Below are 21,271 nucleotides of genomic sequence, written 5' to 3'. Positions count from 1 at the left end.
CTCAGATATACTAACACTATCACTACATGGCAACCGTGTAGTGGTAGATAGTGGCTTTACACAGGGTTGCGAAGAACAGGAACAATGTTGTGGCTTATAGGTGACATCTCTGATTGTAACTGTTTACATTTATCATCTCTTCTATCTGGACTACCATGACCACATCTTCCATCTGTGACTGTAAAGTTTGTAACACAGACATCTCTGACTCCTCACTTTTCCAGTCACCCAACCACATTGTCCTCAACTATGTAAAATCTCTATCCTGCTGCTACCCCCAATTATAAAATATATGATATAAAATCACCTTGAAATCAATAATACCCCCATGTGACTCCTAATGCTTCTATGTGCCCCTTTTAGTTAATAGTGCCCCTTAATTAATAATGCCCCTAACTAATAATGCCCTGTGTAGCTCCCTAAATCAATAATGGCCCTGAGTGCCACCTACAATGAATATTGAGGAAATTCACCGAGCAAACCACCAGGATTCAATTCTCACTAGAGAATAGGTATCTTGCACGTAGGAGCTTTTCAGCAGCAGTAGCAACATCCAATACCTCCAGGAGGTGAAGTGAACACGAATAAAAACAGACCAATGGATGAAAAAGAACTGCGCTTGCTCCAGATCCGTAAATTCAACACGTTCTTTATTATGGTTCTTAATACACGACGCAGCGTTGTGTATTAAGAACCATAATAAAGAACGTGTTGAATTTACGGATCTGGAGCAAGCGCAGTTCTTTTTCATCCATTGGTCTGTTTTTATTCACCTACAATGAATATTGCCCATTTCCCCTATTATTAATTATACCCTCTTCTGTCTCTTTGTATAAATTAGGCCCTTGTACAAAATGCCCCTCTTGTATTATTAATGCCTATTAATAGCAAGTGGACAAAACACAGAGGAGATGAGGGTTGGTGAAACCTAAGAAAATCATACGCTGGCTCGGTTCACACCAGCAATTGAACTCCGTTCAGGGATTCTGTCCTCCCTTCCACTTGAAAAATGCAGAGAGAAAAGTCCTGTATGCAGGAAAAGTCCTGTTGCAAGCAGGACTTTTCTATCTGCATTTTTTGGGTGGAAACCGGGCAAAAACCCGGCAGACCCCATTATAGCCTATGGAGTCCGTGGGTAACCACTTTTTAAGCCATTTGGGTTTCCATTTTTCAGTTCCTCAAGCAGAACCGAAAAATGGAAACAGAGTGCTAATGTGAACCCAGCCTTACCTGTCCCGAGTTCTCTGGTGTCTGGCACCACTGTCTGTTCCTTCATGAGTGGCCTCCTCGCTGGCAGGAAAGGACCTAGTGATGTGTATTAGTGACATCACCGAGTCCTTTCCAGCTGACCCTGAGGACAATCACATGCAGTGCAGGGAAACAGCATGTGTGTTGCGGAACAGTCAGCAGCACACGCCTGGGGACAAGTGACTAATTGTTTTTTTTCTTCCATTTTTTTCTCATACAATCCTTATCTGTAGACGTTATTATTCCCTAGAAAACCCCTTTAATACTGCCCCAATGCCCCTAATATTATTTCCCCTTACATCCATACAGCCCCCTCTGACCTTTCTCTATATTTATATCATATCATATATTTATATATATGATGTGTGAGGGTAACCTATGTTCCTGCTCCCCCACTAGCTTACACCTCTGCTCCACTCACCTTTGTCTTCTGCTGTTGCCTCTTGTACCCCATCTCTGTCCCCCCTTGTCTGTCTCTAGGTTTCACATTAAGGACAGTTTGATTGTATTGTTTTATTTTTACTGTTCTTTTTCTTCGTATTGTGATACTGTTTTTGACTTTTGACTTTTCAAAATCAATAAAAAAAAATACAGTTTTAAAAAAAAACAACCATAAAACTTCCCTTATAGATTGTACATCACCTTGGAATTATGGTGCGCTAAAAATAAAGAATAATAATTCATCTCATCCCCTTTAATGAGCACAAAATACAATAAACACCAAAATGACAGACAATCTAGTTTCTGCTTCTGTGGAGTCATCTGGATTGTCATATGATCCGAATTGTGGTTGAGATAGGTAGAATTCTTAATTTGGGATATATTATTTTTCTTCTAGGTGGATATCCATATTATGACTCAACCACCATCTGGAGAATGGGTTTACTTTGATACTGAAATAACGAACAGCAGTGGTAGGATTTCTTATGTGATCCCAGAACATAGAAAACTTGGAGTTGGGGTATATCCTCTCAAAATGGTTGTCAGGTATTGTGAATTTATGCCGCAATATACATTACATATATTATATTTGCAGGAACTTTCTAATAGATAATAATGGCTATTATGGAAAACATTGCACGTTTAATTGTGTTCATATTCAGCAGGACACTAAATAATGAAGATTGCCATATCTGATTGGCTCCACATGCACGTATGCAGTCTGTGAAATACAGGCCATATGTTGTCCTTATATCGCAATTTAAACCCTGATCGGGGACTCAGATTTTAAGCATCACAGTTATCTCTAATGCTAGGCCGGACTTTATCACATTAGTGGGCCCAATCCAAAGGGTTCCTTACTGGCCCACCCCAATATAGTCTGAGGACACACAGAATGACAAATATTTTTTATGTTAAGTAATACTCCAAATTTCACCATTGTCTTGTTTCACCCCAGTCATTTCTACCAGGTCCTTCTGTCCCCCAAACACAGTAATATTGCAGCAGAAAGCATTAGTCACTACATGAATTGTGAAGCTCAGAGCTGATGGCTCGATGCTCTACCATTGAAATTAAGTCTATTGGCGTCATAGGTCAGTACAGTAGTACCATTGGGAGGTAAGGACCGCTAGCAGCACTGATGATGCTGCTTGGAGCCTCGATCCTTGCTCAAAACTTTGTTCTCAGCATGCTTCCTAGACCTTAGCCAGTCTGTTCTGCTATGTCTATTCACATCAAGGGTTTGATCATATATGTGGCCATCTTGCTTCATCATACAAGTCTTGTTTAGTCATATTATGTGGTTAGAATTGTAGTTACATTTTTATATCATTTTCTAGCCTTGTCATAGAAGTACTTTTCAGTAAGTCTATCATCAGTGTGGGAATATGTGGTTTGATCTAACTAAGGAAAGATAAATTAGTCAACTATGCAGGACATGGATAAAATCTATATGTTTACCTATGGGATTAACTGAATATATTACTTTTTTTTTCTCTTTAGGGGAGACCATACATTTGCTGACAGCTACCTCCATGTTTTACCAAAAGCAACAGAATTTGTAGTTTTCAGCATTGATGGATCTTTTGCAGCCAGCGTTTCCATTATGGGTAGTGACCCGAAAGTCAGAGCGGGAGCAGTAGACGTAGTGAGGTCTGCCTCCTTCTTCTTACTGACTTTAGTCTGCTGTCCATCATGAATAGCCAGAACCATCTAACACTTCTTTAATCTTCTTCTAGGCACTGGCAAGATCTTGGCTACCTCATTATTTATGTGACTGGCAGACCTGACATGCAGAAGCAAAGAGTGGTAGCATGGCTTGCACAGCACAACTTCCCACATGGTGTAGTATCTTTTTGCGATGGATTAGTCCATGATCCTCTGCGACACAAAGCAAACTTTCTGAAAACCCTGATTCAAGATGTAAGATCCATTCACTTAATCAAGTACATTATTTCAAAAGAACGCAACATATGGGGTGTAGCTATAGGTGGTGCAGAGGTAGCAATTGCTACTGGGCCCTGGAGCCTAGGGGCCTTTGTACAACATAAGACACCACTATTATAGATAGCATATGGTTAGAGTGGGCCGCCATTACATATTTTGCATTGAGGCTCAGGAGCTTCTCCTTTACACACAGGATAGAGGGGTTATGCTCCATGAAACATTACTTGTCCACAGGAAAGTTGATAAATGTAGGTTTGCATGCTGGCCTCATTGCTGGGACCATCACGATCAGTAGAATAGGGTTATGAGCCCCCATTCCACAGGTGCTTGAATAAGGCGGTGGTTACACGTGCACACGTTGCTCCAGTCAGTGTCTTTGGGACTGGTAGGGATAGTCAAGCCCTGTTCTTGACTACAACTGTCAGTGCAATAGACTTTGAATAGAAACACTGTGCATGCTTTCTCCCCTTTTAACGGGTTGTCTAAGCAATTTATAATGTCTGCAGGTGCGGCAAATTAGCTTGAAAAATATTAGAAATATACTCCCCTTTCGCCACTCATTTCCACGTACAGCTGCTGTATACAGATCCCACAGCAGTGACTTCTCATTTGTGTAATAGGACACGCGCCAGCCAAATGTAACCTCTACACAAACCCCACATGACTGCTTAGGTCAGGTAAAAGCATACCGTTTGTGAACAGGTCACATGAGGCCTGCGATTGGCTGCAGCATTCCCTTGCACAGACAAGACGTTAAAAAAAGGAACTGGACAACCCTTTTAGCTCCCATAGATTTCTATGCCATGCGATGCTTGTGAACACCTCCACCTATTTATTAAATTCTATGGAAAAAATAGCCACTGTGAATCTCCAAATATGGGTAACAATAGATACGGTAGTTTCAATGATATATAGTTTATATACAACATTAATACAAAATAACCTCTATTATAATGTATTTAATATTTTATAGTTTAAATATTATATATTTGTATTATTTTCCCAGGTACACATGAAAATCCATGCAGCGTATGGCTCCACAAAAGATATCTCTGTATATAGCGCTATAGGTTTGTCACCAATGCAGATTTTTATTGTAGGCCGGCCCACCAAGAAGTTACAACATCAATGTCAGGTAACCTTTGTGAAATTACTGTCCTGAAATAACAATTTTTATTTATTTTTTTTCCCTATGGCTAGAATAGCAATGGAGAAAGCTATAGGAGAGACTCCTATTGGACTTGTTCAGTGTTATATATGTATTACATTAACACAGATATCCTGTAGCCACTGTGTGAAATAAATAATGCTAGACCCAGATGAGATGACACAATAGCACACGCTTGCAGAATGGTGCTGTATGCGATAACCACCATATACAGATGCTTGCAGCAAGACACACACCACGTCGCATATACAAATGTGTTCAGTTTGTCTGCTCTGTGCCAAAACTGAGAATAAATGCACACACACAGAGTAGCGCTATATGCAATCTCCATTAATAAGGCAGACACAATAGTAAAAACAAAAAAAAAAAATCAGTGAATTGTACCACACATTAAAAAGTTTGTGAGAGGAGATGGAACATTCTTACCAACTCCAAGTCAGGGTGACAGGAACAGATGATAAAACTTGCCTTATATGCACCCTAATTTATATCCACTGCAACCCCAATAGCTCCAGTCCTACAAGGGTAGCCCTAAGAGTCATTGGACTCATTTTCAGTAGCTCTTGGCTCATTGTGCTGCTGAAGCCAAGGACAACTCACCAGTCAAACACTCATTTTTGGAAGATTAAAAGTCATGTCGTGACACATAAGACTGAGATTACCAGGTTTTGGGCTTTAAAGCCCAGTCCCAAAATTGATAATAGGTTTCCCTTAATTTTGTTGGAGATTTTAAAGGCTGCGGCAATACAACAAAAAAAAGCTTTGCTTCAGCAGATTGAGGACTGCTGAATCTTTTTGTAACTTGCACTTGCAGTATCCTCAGTCACAGTGCAACTCAATTTACTTACGTTAGTGGAGGAGTCACAGGGCAAAACAGGGATCTTTGGTCAAATGATAGGAGTTGCGTTCAAGGTTGCGATGTAGTAATTGAACATTGTTCAGTTTCTTTACCCATATGGATTCATGAAATTGAAATTGAGCCCAGCAAAAACAGTTAGCCAATAAAAAGTGACTTTCCCCCAATGAGTAATTCAGGCAAAGCTAGACTATTTATACAATTGAGGTAATCCTTTCCATATGTAACGTGTTTCATTCTTGCAGTTTATCACTGAGGGTTATGCTTCTCACCTTGCCCAACTTGAATACAGCCACCGATCACGGCCTGCCAAGAACACAAATAGGATAGCATTGCGGAAGGGAAGCTTCTGTCTTCCGGGTCAATCAGATTTCCTGAGAAAGAGGAATCACTTGCTTCGTACCATCTCATCACAACCCACTAGTAGCAGCAACCACAAACCGGAAAGAACACAAAGTCAGTCTGAGAGTGACCGGGATCGTGATAAGGAACGTAGCCAAAGAAGTATGAGTATTGCAGCGGGATGCTGGGGCAGGAGTGCAGCCAACCCCAAGCTGGAATCTGGCGTTTTAAGTCAGAAGTGAGGTCCCATATTTCTGGACACTTTCTTGTTCGCTTGGCTCTTGTCAGTTTAAAGGTGGGGGTGGGGACAAAAAGTGACACAGGCACAACTTTGTTGGAGAGACGACGTGGGCAAAATGGTGCTACTATATAACAACAATAGCAGAGCTGGTGATCAGAAGTGTTGAACTGCAGGCCTTAAAAGGGTTGTCATGCCCAGGAGATAATTATCCGAGAACCACAGAGGGGTGCAAGTCAGATTCAAGTAGCCCAATGTTTTTATTTATTTTTATTTTTTTAAGCAGGTTGAATGACTTCTACATGTAAATATGTGCCTCCTATACCTTAGCCATCTCTGAATGCACAGCACACATCCTGTCGAGTAAAGAAAGGATAATCCATTATCACATTCTCCTAAAAGCTTGAGTCTGTTAATACTTAAGAACAGGCAGCCTCCACAGAACAAGCTGGAAACTGAGGAGACCAGAGGACTTCAGGCCTGACCTTGTTGGCTTTCTGTCTTGCAATCTAAGGCACAACAAATTAACAAACATTTCTTTCCTTTTTATTTGAGTTCTTTGGCTGCAAAGAAGGAAGACACTTTTCATGCAATGACAATATTCCAGGATCTCTTGACAGTCTGCCTTGCTCATTTCAATATGTTGTGGACTCATGTAAAGGACACCTTTATAACCAGATGTGAAAGCACTGCGCAGGTATACTTTGCTGTAACTTTGGTCATCAGAGGATAAGCTCAATCCAGTAACCGAAGTCCTTTTGTATCTAAAGTTCTTAAGATTCTGTAATTGTCCAGTTTGCTGCTTTTGCGTGTAGTTGCTCAACTGTACAACCTCATTGTTTTCTTTGCACTGATAATTTTTAGATTGGAGATCTGTTACCATCTCATGTAGCTACACATCATTGTCTGTAGTGCATGATAATTTTAATATTGCTAAGCCAGGGGATAGATATTTTTTATTTTTTTTTGTGCTGTTGATTCACCCCAATATGCAGAGCAAAAGTAGGTGTGCCAAAAAAAAGGTAAGGTAGCAAAACAAGGCCATATCTCAATTTCCCCAACTCCACTGTCAAACTGGACGAGATAAAGTGCAGATGCATGGAGATGTACGGAGAACGACCAAACAGTAAATTTAATTTATTCCACTTATTTAGACAGACTGGCCAATTTCAGAAGAATATAGTATTGTAATATACTGTACACACTAGCACTGTGAAATCTCCCACTTTGTCACCTATAGAGGTGAACCGAAGCCAAAAAAGGGGATGCTTTCAGCTGGTAAGCTCGTGCACAAGTATTCTATTTTTTTTTTCTGCTTATTCTTTGCTGTGAGTTGCTGCTCCCCTGTCTAAACAGGGAATACAACTAAAGGCCAGTTTAAGATCGCTGTAACCTATAGAGAGTAGGTTGTACCATTTGCTTACATGTTTGAACAGCAACACCTTTCACTTCTAAACCCCTTTACAAAAGCTTATTCCAATTATATATCCATCATATCAGAAAAACTAGATATTAGACACATGTACATTGTATAGTAGATAATTGCCTTTTTTTTCCCAAAAAGACTTTATTACAAATAATCTATTCCTTTATATTTCTTGAATTGGTAAAAGTTTACAGATGGCTAAAACATGAAATTTCTGTCATGTGGTCTGAAGAGAGGTTTTGCTAATTTACCACTTACAATATAAAGCACAGCGGACATTACGTATTGTAAGCCGATAGCTCTGAGCCTGTGGCTGTATAGCAGAGACCATGGCAGTCTAGGGATATAGCTTATGAAACTGCTAAAACAAGAGATTCATCCTTAACCGGGTAAGTTACAAATCTAACAAAAATGGGTATAAAGAATTAGATATGGCCTTTCAAATGGTGAATGCGGCAACAAAATAAATGCACAAAGGGAGGAAATGTATGTAAATTTATTGTTATGTGCGAGGGATGATAAACTATTGTGTGTAGATATTGTACAACATACAAATGTAAATGTTCAGAAAAGTGGTTATATAAAAGTGAAAGTTATTTATTTATGTAGAAAATGTCTAGGGTGGGGGAGAGCCTCCGGGTTTTTAATGAATATTAAAAAAAAAAAAGATAAAAAAAATAAAAGTAGCTTTTTTTGTTTTCAGGCATTATGTACAAAGCAATTAAATTAAAGGACCAAGTATAATGTAATTGTCATTTGCATAAGTGCAATATTCTAGATTTATCCTCATTGCTCCATATCTCCCATGTAGAATTGACAATCATACTCTGTATATCTTCATACGTTCGCTCTTTGTTAAGCTTTCTCAAAACACTCTGCCTTTCCTGACTATGGGTTTTTGGACCTTTTGCCACGTGGAAATAACATAACCGAATATATATCTAATTATGACCGCAATAATATCAGGTGGTGTAGAAAATGTTGGTTTGTTTCCTGAGGTTCCACCACAAAGGATTTGGGAAAGAGAAGTCCAGCTCCGCATTACCTGTTAGATAATATGTGATTTACCATGTCCGTTTGTATTCATTCTCCAAAAGCAATAGTCAACAATCAGCTTCTACATAGGGTTGGGGCCAGCTCACTCTGAAATAGCTGTGTGTGTATCTAAGTGACAATGCCTATTCTTTATCAGTTTGGAACTGCTATTGTTTTTGTCTGTTGCTTCAGAAGGCCTAACCACAACCTATGTCTGTTTTCTCCTATGAGAAGTTGTATCCATTGATTCAACATCTTAGACTCAAATAACCAAAAAGAAATAAAAAAGAAAAGTTTACAATGTTAGAAAATACATTAAATGAAAACCAGAGCTTATCTTACTGTCCAAATTCCAACTTTTTCACCACTAGCTGGCTGTTCTAGACACCACAAGTATTGATGGAGTTAAATGCAATTTGCCTCCCATGTATAGGATCCTGCACTTTCTCAAGCCCGGACAGAAAGGTATTTTACCTTTGCTGCATTTCCTAGAAGTTCCAGTAGCCTTACATTTCTCGTATTATCTCCAGGAGTATAAACTAGTCTGTCGGTTTTCTATGTAATAATTTATTTATAAGGAGTTATTTGTTGGGGATAACAATAACTGTTGGTTTGCAGATGTACAAGAGACTTGCACATGACTATGAACTCTTCCAAATGTCTGTCTGCTGCTCCCTGGTTTTCATTTTTTGTATTACTTTGGTGTGTGTACAAATACTATTTTGCTTGTATGTGTGTAAGTGTGTTGTTTTAGGCCTCTGTGCTTTCTGTGCAGTACCCATTGTACGTTACACAGATTAAAGATTTGGGAAGGCTTCTGGATTGTTTCTACTTTTCTGCAACGCCGATGAGAGTAAAATAATAATCTGTTCTTTCAAGGAAAGAGGTTCATGGTATGGTCTCCTTACATAATATGCACAACATGTACAGCAAGGAAACTAAAGCTAGATATCTTGCCCAAGAAGATCTGGTAAACACTTCCACATTTACTTATTTTACACAAAAGTAACGCTTGTACCATTGTAATATCAGCTCTCTCATGTGTAAATGTTCCTCAACACTGACAAACCTATATTGTAAATGCTGAGAGCCAGCCATCTCCTCTGCTAGGCCGGGTTCAGACAGAGTTTTTTTTGGACGTGGGAAGTCGCCCCTGAATCCGGTCTAAAAAGCGACTGTCGTGGATTACGACAGTCGCGACGTTCCGCTCCAGATTAGGCCCAAATTATAGGGAATTACTTGTGACTGAAGGAAAAAACAAACAAACCCATAAATCTGTCACCCAGCTGTATGTGTATATGAACTGAAATTAGTTATTCTGTATTTGCATATTGTTCTATCACTCAGAATGTTGCATTTATTATTTTTGTAGTAATTATGCTCACTAATTACTTATTATCAATCACTTCTGTTCAGGGCCTTAGGTGAGAAAGAATATAAACCGTATTGTCAAGGTGACTCTTAATAGTAAGAAATAGCTCCAAGATGACTACATCCTGTAGAGAACTATGTCCCCCGTCTGAACAGTCAGCAGATCTTCCTGCAGTGTCGCATATAATGACTTGCTGACAGACTCCACTCCATCCTGCCAAGTTATGAGTGTAAAGTCTCTTCCAGAAGAAAAGCGTCTGGCTGAAGTGTCAGACTGATTGTTTATGACAGAGGACACATCATCCAAACATCAGTGTCAATACAAGTGACTGGACATCTTGCTTCAATTACAGTGTTCCCAGTCTGTATGGAGCTGGTGCCAGTTCTACGTTTTTTGCTTTTTTAAAAAGTTTTAAACATATCAGTTCAGCTTCTTGCAGACCGCAGTTTCTAAATACTATTCCAGTTTGTTACACCCATTTATATGTGCTGAATTGTGTAAATCTGAAGCGGAAAGCCTGGTGAGGACTACAGTGGAAATTGAGCATCGTGCATGGCACTTGTACAGAGGCAATGTCCATATTGTTCTTTACACAAATGAGCTTTTATACAAGTGATATGAAATATAGACCAACTTTCCTTTGTCTATGCATATTGAACCTAAGATGAAGAAAATAAAATGTAATTTGAAATGGGCATATTATGATACAGCAGATCACCATATACCTCGCTAAACATTATGTAATAGAGTCTTAAACGGGGAGTAAATTGAAAGTGACAAAGATGAAATAATATCTCTGAACTGATCCGTAGGTAAGTGGTGACTAGTGTTGAGCGAATAGTATTCCTCGAATACCTCACTCCCATAGGAATGCGTGTTAGCAGCCGTCAAATATTCACTGCGCTTAACCCCTTGGTATTCGGCTGCTTCCACGCATTCCTATGGGAGCGAGGTATTTAACAAATAGTTTTGAATACTATTCGCTCAACACTAGTGGTAACCATTACAGAGGGGTACAGTGGATGTCATAGCTGCAAACAATGCCTGTGTATAATGAGAAAACCAAGTGTGCCATTTCATAGCAGTGCCCACAGTTTTGGGTTTGGTTTTTTTTTTTGTTTTACATTTGATTGAAAAACAATGACTTTCACAGCGGCACAAAACTGCTGCCAATTTGTAACAGACCAATGTTTAAAAATGAATACACACACACACATTACAATGTGTAAGAATACATTCCTACTTTTATTTAAAGTGACTAAAACTGAAGATGAACAGACCAAAGTGGTCAAAGCGCAAAGGTGTAAACTGCACAATGTATAACATAGAGGTGATATAATTATGAATAACAGTCTATGGTCTGTAAATAAACTGGTTGTAGAATGATCAAAAGTGTAGACAGAAAAATCTTGTTGTTTGGAAATGGCCATTATGACATCCCTGACCTCTTTTGGAAGGTTAAGCCATCATTTGCTGTTGCATGCTGCAAAACATAAAGCAAAGAACAATGTAAGCAGTGAGTCTCACACCTTGTAAAAGCATTCCCTAAGGCTGCGTTCACACGGAGTTATTTGATCAGGAAACTGACTCAAATTCCTCCTAAAAATGCCTCACTATAGGACTGTATGGTGAGGTGTTTTTAGGAGGAGGAATTTGAGTCAGTTTCCTGATCAAAAAACTCCATGTGAACACAGCCTTAGAGGCATTAATATGGCCCATGAAAGTGGCTTACACTTCTATGTCCCTGGTTGTGTTGTCCCGCAGTACAACTATTCACTTCCCAGTGCTCTCGCTATGGTGTAGAACCAACATGACTGACCTCACTAAGCACCCTTCCATATGTGCAAAGAAATAACTTTTATATAAAGAGCGCTTTGTTATTTATCTCTTCAAGAATTTACATAAAGTACTTCAGAAAGTTTAAATACTGGCTCCCCTTTACTAAAAGACTAACCATGCCTTAGTACAGCCATACGTTAGATATAGTGATTAGGGAGGACGTGTATTAATGGAGCCATTACATCTTCATAGCCAGGACAGTTTGTGTAAGAAGCAAATAAGCAAAGGGATTGTAAATACTCTATTAGAATATTCTGCCTAAATAAATTGGGGTCAAGCAATGTATCCAAGTAAGACGTGTCTTCACATTACACAGACACACCATTGATTTGTATGAGAACTGTGTTCCTCCAGCACCAGAAGTAAGTGTAGGCTTGCTGCCTGGTTCACCTACATATTACAATGGATTTTCCTGTGTGTTTTCCTCCATGTAAGTGGGGTTTTATAAATTATCACTACAATACACCTTATCACATACACACCTTATTGATCTCTCGGTGTCGTTCTTTGCTTACTATTTCTTCAAGTACTTCACCATCTCCTTTAATAAGTCTACATATAAACAGAAGCAATGCTGGTTAGTAATTATATACTGTATGTTCCTATGAGAACACAAAATAAAAATCTTTCCAGTTTGGTTATAAGTCTACATGAAAACTAACTAAATACTCTTGTGTTAAATGTTGCATAAATGAACAGTACAAGCACTTTATTGGATAGATTTCAAAGTTTTTATGAGAGAAAATGCCTCTTTCTACTCTTATCATGCTGTTTTCCCTGTTCCTCCTCCTTCGGTTAAACTGACTTTAACACTCAAAATCTCTGCAGCATTCAACGCAAGATGAAATTCAGGTCACATGATTCAGAGTACACGTCTACTGAAGTTTGTGGAGAAGGGGAGGAGTGAGCGCAAGTTATGAAGTTATCGCCTGTCAATAGGACAATAAATAGAGCGAAAGGATGCATGCTTGCCTTCCTACTCAATCAAGACAGAAGAACCAAACCAGACCCATTCAGATCACATTTTACATCAGTTCAACTAATGCGGGAAAAAAAAAAAAAAAGCAGATGAAAACAGATGGCCTTCCGTTTCCATAGACCTCAATGTTTAAAAAAAACACGATCCATTACTGTCCTTTTTTTTTTTGGACTGACACAAATGTAGTAAAAAGCAACCATGCCACTCTTATTCATTACAGCTCCTTTTTCATGAAAATCAAGTTTTATTATGATCAACATTCGCTGAAAAGGGCTTTAGGGGTTGTGAAGGAGCTCGCCTTACCAAACTGTTTGGCACATCTGTGATCACCTTTCTTACCTTTCACTCACGCCCTGTGAGTGTCTGGGATCATAGGATAATATGAAACTAGCTTTATAAATTTTATATACTTACTAAACTGAGTGGGTCAGTACTAGCCACTAACATATACAGGAATATATATCAATAGATGGTCAAGCAAATACAGATAGAAGCACAAAACAATGCAGAAAATAAAATGGGAATAGAAAGAAAAGAAACAGAAAAAAGTTTGTAGTTTGGTTCACTGAGGTCTAGGCCTCAGGGCATGTGCTTAAGTTGGTCAAAGAGCATGTGTCCTCTACATGCTGTCCAGGAACCAAGAGAGCCTTTTCCTCCACAAGTGAAACCATATACTACCCTGGTCTCCTCCCCTGAGTGATGACATGAGAAGGGGAAGTCCCGCCCTCCATCTTGAAATCACATAACTATTAGAGATGAGTGAATAGTATTTGATCGAATACTATGGTATTCGATTACAATCGAATACCACACGGTTTTCACTGTTAATATTCAATTCCCCTCCTACCTTCCCTGGCGCTATTTTTGCACCAATAACTGTGCAGGGGAGGTGAGATAGGAAGAAGTAAAACGTAAGCATTGAAAAAAAAAAACGTAAAAAGTAATTGGCTGGCTAAATCAGGTGACCTCCGATTTATAAGAATAGTCCCTGTGAGATTCGTTTCAGATAGATTTGGATGTAGATAGGGAGAGACTTCTGCTCAGGGTTTAGCTAGCAATTAGCTTCTGTTAGGCAGGAAATATCACACCAACAGCTCCTATAAGAGCTACACTGCTTGAAGAGTGTATATACACCTCCAGTATATACACTCATCCTGCAGCTAATTTTCACAAAAGCACTTTCAAGGGCTTCAATTCCCTACCACTGGTATACATTATACCTGTCCCATACGGGTGTGAAGTAAGGTGTATACTTGCCATACAGTATATACCGTACTTGCTATACACTCTAAATATATACTGTCCGTCTATACTTACAAAACAATAAGCTTGTATACATCCGTTTATGCGCCTAATATACCTGTCCCATACGGGTGTGAAGCAAAGTGTATACTTGCCATCCGATATATACCGTACTTCCTATACGCTCTAAATAAGTGTATACTTGCAAAACAGTACGTTTGTATACATCTTGAAATGCATAAGGCTAGCGCAATGGGACGGGGGCGTGGAGATCCAGCTGGGGGCCCAGGCCGCGATCAAGTTACTGCAGATCCAATGCCTATTGGTGAGGGGCAGCCAGCATTGCGCTCATCCACAATCCCTGGCTTGATGGCAACATCAAGCAGGGTGCAACGCTGACGAGGCCCGAGGAACAGGTGTTACAATGGCTAGCGGATATTGCTTCCAGTAGCATTTCCACCAGCCAGTCAGCCACTACCTCCAGTCGTGTTCCTACCCAAGAGTCTGCCTCTCCTGGCGATTTAGTGGTTGTGGACCCGCAACCTGCATTTTCCGTCCTCAGTGATGAGGACGAGACACAGTTCCATGTTTCTATTTCAGCTCACAAGTTCATCCTCCTCCACCACCACCATTGAAAAACGACATTTAAAGCCACCCCATTAAGGCTCACCTTAAGGGCCTAATATTATGCTCCGACAAGGCTCTATTCATCCCAAGAGCCTAATACTCTGCTGGTAGAAGGCTCACCTCACCCCAAGAGCCTGAAGCTAAGTTTGGGAGGGCTCACCCCCAAGGGCCTGAAAAGTAAATTTTTGTATGGCTCAGCTTAAGGGCCTCTAACTTAATTTGGAAGGGCTCACCTCAGGGGCCACAAAAGTAATTTTTGGAGGTCTCACCACATCACTCACACATACACAATGACAGTTAAGGGTGGGGGCTGTTTGATTTCGTCCTTGCCTATGCCATCTGTGGTTGTCATGGGCAATGTGATTTAAAGGGGTGCTTGCTAATGTTTCTTTAGCTTAAAATTTCTCTTTCTGTCCATACTAATGTAGAGAAAAGAAGGTTTCCAAGTATTTTTCCACTTTCATAGAAGTTATATTGAGTTTGGAATGTGTCTAGTTGATAGGCTGTGAGAGTGGGGTAATACTGGGTCATGGGCGTGTTAGATGCCCCCAGGCATGCTTCCCCTGATGTCCCAGTTGCATTCCAGAGGTGGTGGCATCATTTCCTGAGGTGTCATTGTGGACTAGGTGACTCTCCTTAGTCGAATATTGGTTTCCCCTTAAACGAATATTTTTTCCCCATCGACTATAATGGGATTCGATATTCAATTGAATAATGGAATATTGAGGGACTATTCAAATCGAATATTTCACTATTGGCTCATCTCTAATAACTATTAACAGTCATAATTCCTCGCCAGATTACCGTAGTGTCAGGCAAGGATCTGATGGGGTTCGTGGCAAGACCCACATTGTGTAGACACCAAGGATGACACCCCAATCCCCTTTGGGTAATGAGTTAAGTGTCTGGACTTTTCCCCTGCTCCCCACAATAACATGTCTGGATTTAAACAGTGCGCCTTCATCTTGTGCAACTGAGGAATTTATCGGTGTGACTGTAGCATGTCCTCCTAGGGAAATATTATTGCAAAACCATATTTCCTTTGTAGTTTTGGCTACAGACACAAAGTCTGATGTTTGCATATTCAGAGGTTTTTCCAGCCACATTTTTTCAGGATCCCCCTGCTGATATATTGAGTTTAACACAGGTATGCTAACAAAGACCTGTGCAAGTGACTCTCTGGGGTTTGATTACAAACCAGAAATACTACCTTCCTGAAGCCAAAAGGGTTAATATGAACACGTGATAATACACCACAGAAAAAAACATGCCTGGAAATACATAACTGGACTTTCATCATCACAGGGGTATTACTTCTCCTGCCAGAGCTTAACTCTCTACATTATAGATATCCATCACTAATTGCATATAAAGTGGAAGATGTCACTCACAAATGTTCTAGAGCAGAAATGAAGTCCTAGCAGGAAAAGAAAGACCCTTAAAGCCCTTTTCAGATAATTTTCAAATAAACAATATCCTTATTTTCAAGAAACTGGAGCTGCAATGCAGAATAAGAAAGTCATATTTTTTCATAGTGTAGAAGCCACCCAACCAGGTACTGACATTAGTTTAATACAGATTTTACTTTGGACAGACTCACTTTAAAGAGGATCACATCCAACAAGTCCAGCTCTTTACATTATTTAATATCTGCTGCTCCACTGAGTCTCCGCCAAGTAATCACTGCTGTTAGTTTTGGTACCTGATAGGCTATTTAGGCTCTGTACTGTCAGGAGGGGGGTGTCAGGCAGGAGCAGACAAGGGGAGTGATTCTGAGCGCTGTCATTGGCTGCCTCTGATTGGAGCTCTGAATCACACTCCCTGCCTGCCACCGCCATTACAGAGCTTAAATAGCACATCAGGCACCAAAACTACCTGTGCTTGTTGCTGGGGAACGGTGGAGGCTAGCAAGAGAATTCCAACTGTGCTGGAATAGAGATTTCAGAACAACTGTGCTGGAATCAGTGGAGCAGTGCTTATTTACGAATGCAAAGAACTTGAATTGGTGGAAGTGGTGAAAGTTAAGAGTAACACTATATTGCTAGTAGAGGTAAAATGTGCTATGTTTTTAAACATCAAGTTTAAAAATTCAAACAGGATTAAAAATGATGTGCCAACAAATGGTAATAAACCTTCATTGCTCACGAGAACACGCAGCAAAACCCAGCAAATAAAGCTAAAAGCCATTAAATAAGTGCATGCTAAAAAAAAAAGCTTGATGGTGTCTGGTCCTGAAGGACTCTAGGCCTCAATTATTTAAAAAGCAAAAAGTTACATACTTAAATATATTGTAGCTCATGGGGGAGTGAAGCACTAGAACTATAAGAATAATACAGAATATACAAGCAGGTTGAGTCCATGGAATTTTTGTGGCTATATACAAGATAACCTTTGACTAAACCTGTATGAAAGCTAAGGCTACGTTCACACTGCCTCGTTTTATCTGCTGTTTGATCCATTCTGGAATAACAATGGACAGAGAAGCTGACTGGAGGATGAAGGATGCAGACTGAGCACAAGATCTTCCACTTAAAAAGATAAAATAAAAGCAGAAAGCTTTCTTCCATTGTTTTTTTTTGTTGATTTTACAGTTAAGTGGCAGGTGCAGGTACTGCAATCAATGAGAGCTGAGCTGCAGTGCGGCATCCAGTCACTATACAGGGACCGAAGCCAACTGCATGAGTGTCAGAAATAACCCCATACATCTGCACATGTTCTGTGCAGGGTCTGCTGTTACCACCCCCACAGACCATAAATTACAAATTCTCAAACAAACTCTTTAACCTTTCCAATGTGTATGGTCAGTTTTAGGGATCTCACCATTATAACCCCCTAAATTGATAACTCACATGGGTGTACGGCTTAACACAGGACTTGACAATACCTAATTTAAGGTCCCTTGGGTGACCAGAAAATGAACCCTAGCAATTATCTTTTGCTTTTTGTATTTGTCAGCCAGATGCTGAATACACTGTCACATAGCCGGATGTCTCCTTCTTCCCCTGCAAAGACAATCAGAGACTACTCCAGCAGGGCAGAGGCAACAGTGCAGCTCTGTATAATGACAGTGCTGTGAGATCCTCCTGCATTTGCAGAACACTAAATACATCAGTAGGTTGTCATATGTAGTCCCCTGTTAGCATATGGCACATCATGGAGCTGGAGAGGCACATGGCTTTAATGACAAATCTATGTAACTCATTTACTAGGAATGTGAAAGCATGCTACAATAATACTTTCAACCAAGATTGTTTTTTCTCACAAAATGTATGGATACAAATGAAGATGGAAGTGTGGTGTCACAATAAGTTATTCTAGTCACCTTATTCTACCAGTTTCTGGATCCATCACTCTGCGGATAACACTCTGGCGAGCATCCCACTCTTCCTTGGTCATTGGCTTCATTGCTTGTATACGGGTTTTCTGTTCATCAGTCAAAACTTATGGAAAAATAGAAACAATATTGCTTATTTGATAGCCATCTCAATTGTTTAATGCATACGCGAACATCATGAGAACGGTTTGTGAAATATATGTAATATTATAGCTTCTTTACCTGGACCAGTGTTTTCCATTGACTCTTTCTGCCACAGATCTAGTGAGGGCCCAGGGTGCAATTCTTCAGTCCTGTTTGGGGTTTTCTGCTCTTTCACTTGGACTATATTTTTTTTATGTTTTTTGCTTTTCTTTTTAACCTTTTTCTTCTTTTTTACTTTTTTATCACTCTTCTTTTTCTTTTGATTCCTATGGTCAGAGCTGTCACTTGAGTCATCTGTAGAACTTGAAGATGATGATGATGATGAGCTAGAGGAAGATGATGTACTAGCCTTTCGTTTTCTTCTTTTCTTTTTCTCTGATGGTGAGGAAGATGATGATGATGATGTGCTCACTTTTCTCTTTCCTTTCTCTGAAATTACATTTTGTGGGCTAGAGATTAAGGAAAATTGAGGGGCAATGTTTGCAAATTACAGCAAACCCCATGTGAACTGGAATCATAAACCAAATGCACCTGCGCTGAGGGCCGTAGCTGCTCTATGAATGCTTACACAGAAGTTACTGTCATTCATGTCAAACTGACACAGGTAGTGCCAGGCTCATGAATACAGCACAGCTATATAGCACAGAACTGTAATGTACAGTAGACTGAAGTTGTCCCCTCACCTTTCCTACAGGTATCTCCATGATATTTGGGATGGGATGATTTCTTCCGTGGAGGTGAAGAACTACTACTGCTGCTGCGTCTATGGTGAGAAGTAGATTTTTTTTTCACAGACTTGTGATGCGACTCTGAATGACTTCTACTGCGGTGTTTTCTCTTTGTATGACTTTTGTCCATAATGGTTCCTCAGCATGGATAACTGAAAACCAAATATACTCTGTTATCAAATGAGAAATGTCAACAATGCCACTTCAGAATAATCCATTTGATACGCATTACTTGCCAGGAATCAGGATACATTGTGAATCTAGTGTGCTTTAATATAGTCAGTAGTCTATTAAACTATGGATCAGTTGTTAAAGGGGCTCTATCATTCAGAAAACGGATTCTGAGCTAAGCATATGTCTGAATAGCCTTTAAATAGGCTATTCAGGTGCTGCCTCCAGTTCTTCCAACCCCCCCCCCCTCTGTTTTTAGTAAAAATTTATAAAATCGATATGCTAATGAGGCTCACCGAGCACCCTGGGCATTCCCCAGGGCCAACTAGCACCCCCGCATCATACCTCAGTAGCGCCACTCCGTGGCTTGTGCTCCGTTATGCCCTCCTCCTCCACATTTGCTGTACCACCTACATCCTCTGTTGTCTCACTCCTGGAGCTTCAGATCCCGTGCATGCGCAGTAACGCTCCATTCTGAGCACTACTACGCATGCCTGAGCGCCATTTTCTTGTAGCTACCTATAGAACTCCGCATACTGTTCAGTATGCTGTTCTATAGCAGACTACAACAAAATGACGCTTGGACGCGCAGTACTGGAAGCAGCACCTGAATAGACTTTTTAAAGGCTATCCAGGCATATGTTTAGCTCAAAATCCGTTTTATGAATGATAGAGCCCCTTTAACATTCTGACCACAATTCCTAACATTGTGTCATCTCAGTTAGCCTGTAAGGTCAAGGTGTGTTATAAAGGCAAACTTATTATGGATGGCGTTTTGTACTCAACAGGCACAAAGTGGATCTGGCCTCTTCATAAATCAGACACATACCCATGTGCCAAATGGAAAACTACGCTAGTCAGGAACTAGCAGACATTTTCTGTGTAACTCACACTAGTATACTAGCGGGAGATATAATAAATAGTTTGGGCTGAGATGTCCTCACTCTGCTCAGCCCACATTTGCAAAAAGTTGGAAATGAGGCGCATAATATATATATATATATATATATATATATAATTGTGTGTATATATGTGTGTGTGTATATATATATATATATATATATTATTGTGTGTGTATATATATATATATATATATTATTGTGTATATATGTGTGTGTATATATATTATTGTGTGTATATGTGTGTGTGTATATATATATATATATAATATTATTGTGTGTATATATATGTGTGTGTGTACAATATATATATATATATATATATATATATATATATACACATACACACACTCAATTACAATGCACTGCACATAGCACTAGTCTATCCAGTCAGCATACAAAGAACATCCCCACCATGACCCATTGGAGACAGCCTGAGCTGCTCACAGATTCGGGGCCGCTGTGTACATGGCTCCCCTGTGTGACATATCACTTGTACGTCACAGGAGAACATATTATAATACAGGTGACTACATGAATGGTGGCCGCCGGAGCCTGCACACAAAGGGTTATATACATTGCGGGCTCTGCCTTATTTTCTGCCTCTATTTACCTGCCGGACTCTTTGTGCAGCCTCCTTACACGTCCCCGGCTACAGAGCGCGCTCTCCCCAGTTCCGGGTCACTATTATGGAGATCCTTCATTTACTGGATCACTGCACGAAATACATTCTGGATAACAAGTTTATTCCCTAAATAATGTTTATGAAGGGAATTCATGCCGAAAATTACTTTTGCTATGCCGAAAATTTGCTATTCTTCTACCAGGTTAATTTTAGATTGCAGATGGTTGTACTTTTTTCCTCAAATGTATAAGTAAATGTAATCTACAGTCACTTATCAGTCAGTGGGGAAAAAGCTGCATTAACCCATTAAAACTCACAGTAATGGGATGCAGCCTTGGAAGCGATATTACACTGCTTTTGTATTGTATCAGGTTTCAGCATTGCTGTTTTCACAGCTGTTTTTCAAATTCAGCAGGATTTATTGGGGGGGGGGGGGGTGTTTGGCGTATGATCCTGTCTTTTTTCGACCTCACATTGTCCTCAGTGACCTCAAATTGACCTCTGAGTCTTCCTTTTATTTTTTTTTATTTTTTTTTGCCTGAAATAAAAGATTAGGAGACAAATTTTAGGTGTTTGGTTTTTTTTGTTTTTTTTTAGGTATTTATTTTTT

General features: G+C 39.8%; 2 protein-coding genes across 20 annotated transcripts in view; one reads left to right on the top strand and one right to left on the bottom strand.

The window, feature by feature from the left end:
* The window catches only part of PITPNM2 (phosphatidylinositol transfer protein membrane associated 2), a 189,163-nt gene extending 179,636 nt beyond the window's left edge, over nucleotides 1-9,527 (top strand). For all 19 annotated transcript variants that reach the window (XM_075274038.1, XM_075274081.1, XM_075274070.1 and 16 more), the window contains 5 exons: nucleotides 2,087-2,235; nucleotides 3,193-3,342; nucleotides 3,429-3,612; nucleotides 4,643-4,771; nucleotides 5,906-9,527. In XM_075274038.1, the coding sequence (XP_075130139.1) occupies nucleotides 2,087-2,235; nucleotides 3,193-3,342; nucleotides 3,429-3,612; nucleotides 4,643-4,771; nucleotides 5,906-6,244 (951 nt within the window). In that variant the 3' untranslated portion in view covers nucleotides 6,245-9,527. The remainder of the gene's footprint in view (nucleotides 1-2,086; nucleotides 2,236-3,192; nucleotides 3,343-3,428; nucleotides 3,613-4,642; nucleotides 4,772-5,905) is intronic.
* Nucleotides 9,528-11,321: 1,794 nt separating this feature from the next.
* ARL6IP4 (ARF like GTPase 6 interacting protein 4) lies at nucleotides 11,322-20,689 on the bottom strand. The gene is made up of 6 exons (XM_075262469.1): nucleotides 20,650-20,689; nucleotides 18,922-19,118; nucleotides 18,317-18,667; nucleotides 18,083-18,200; nucleotides 12,395-12,464; nucleotides 11,322-11,556 (listed from the first exon to the last, which is right to left on the bottom strand). The coding sequence occupies exons 2-6, from the start codon at nucleotides 19,094-19,096 to the stop codon at nucleotides 11,503-11,505; spliced, it is 768 nt and encodes a 255-aa protein (XP_075118570.1). The 5' UTR covers nucleotides 19,097-19,118; nucleotides 20,650-20,689; the 3' UTR covers nucleotides 11,322-11,502.
* Nucleotides 20,690-21,271: the final 582 nt, after the last annotated feature.

Source organism: Leptodactylus fuscus, chromosome 1 (assembly GCF_031893055.1).
Source record: "Leptodactylus fuscus isolate aLepFus1 chromosome 1, aLepFus1.hap2, whole genome shotgun sequence".
Classification (NCBI taxonomy): domain Eukaryota; kingdom Metazoa; phylum Chordata; class Amphibia; order Anura; family Leptodactylidae; genus Leptodactylus; species Leptodactylus fuscus.
The sequence above is the reverse complement of the archived record's forward strand: the minus strand, read 5'-3'. Positions and strand labels throughout refer to the sequence as shown.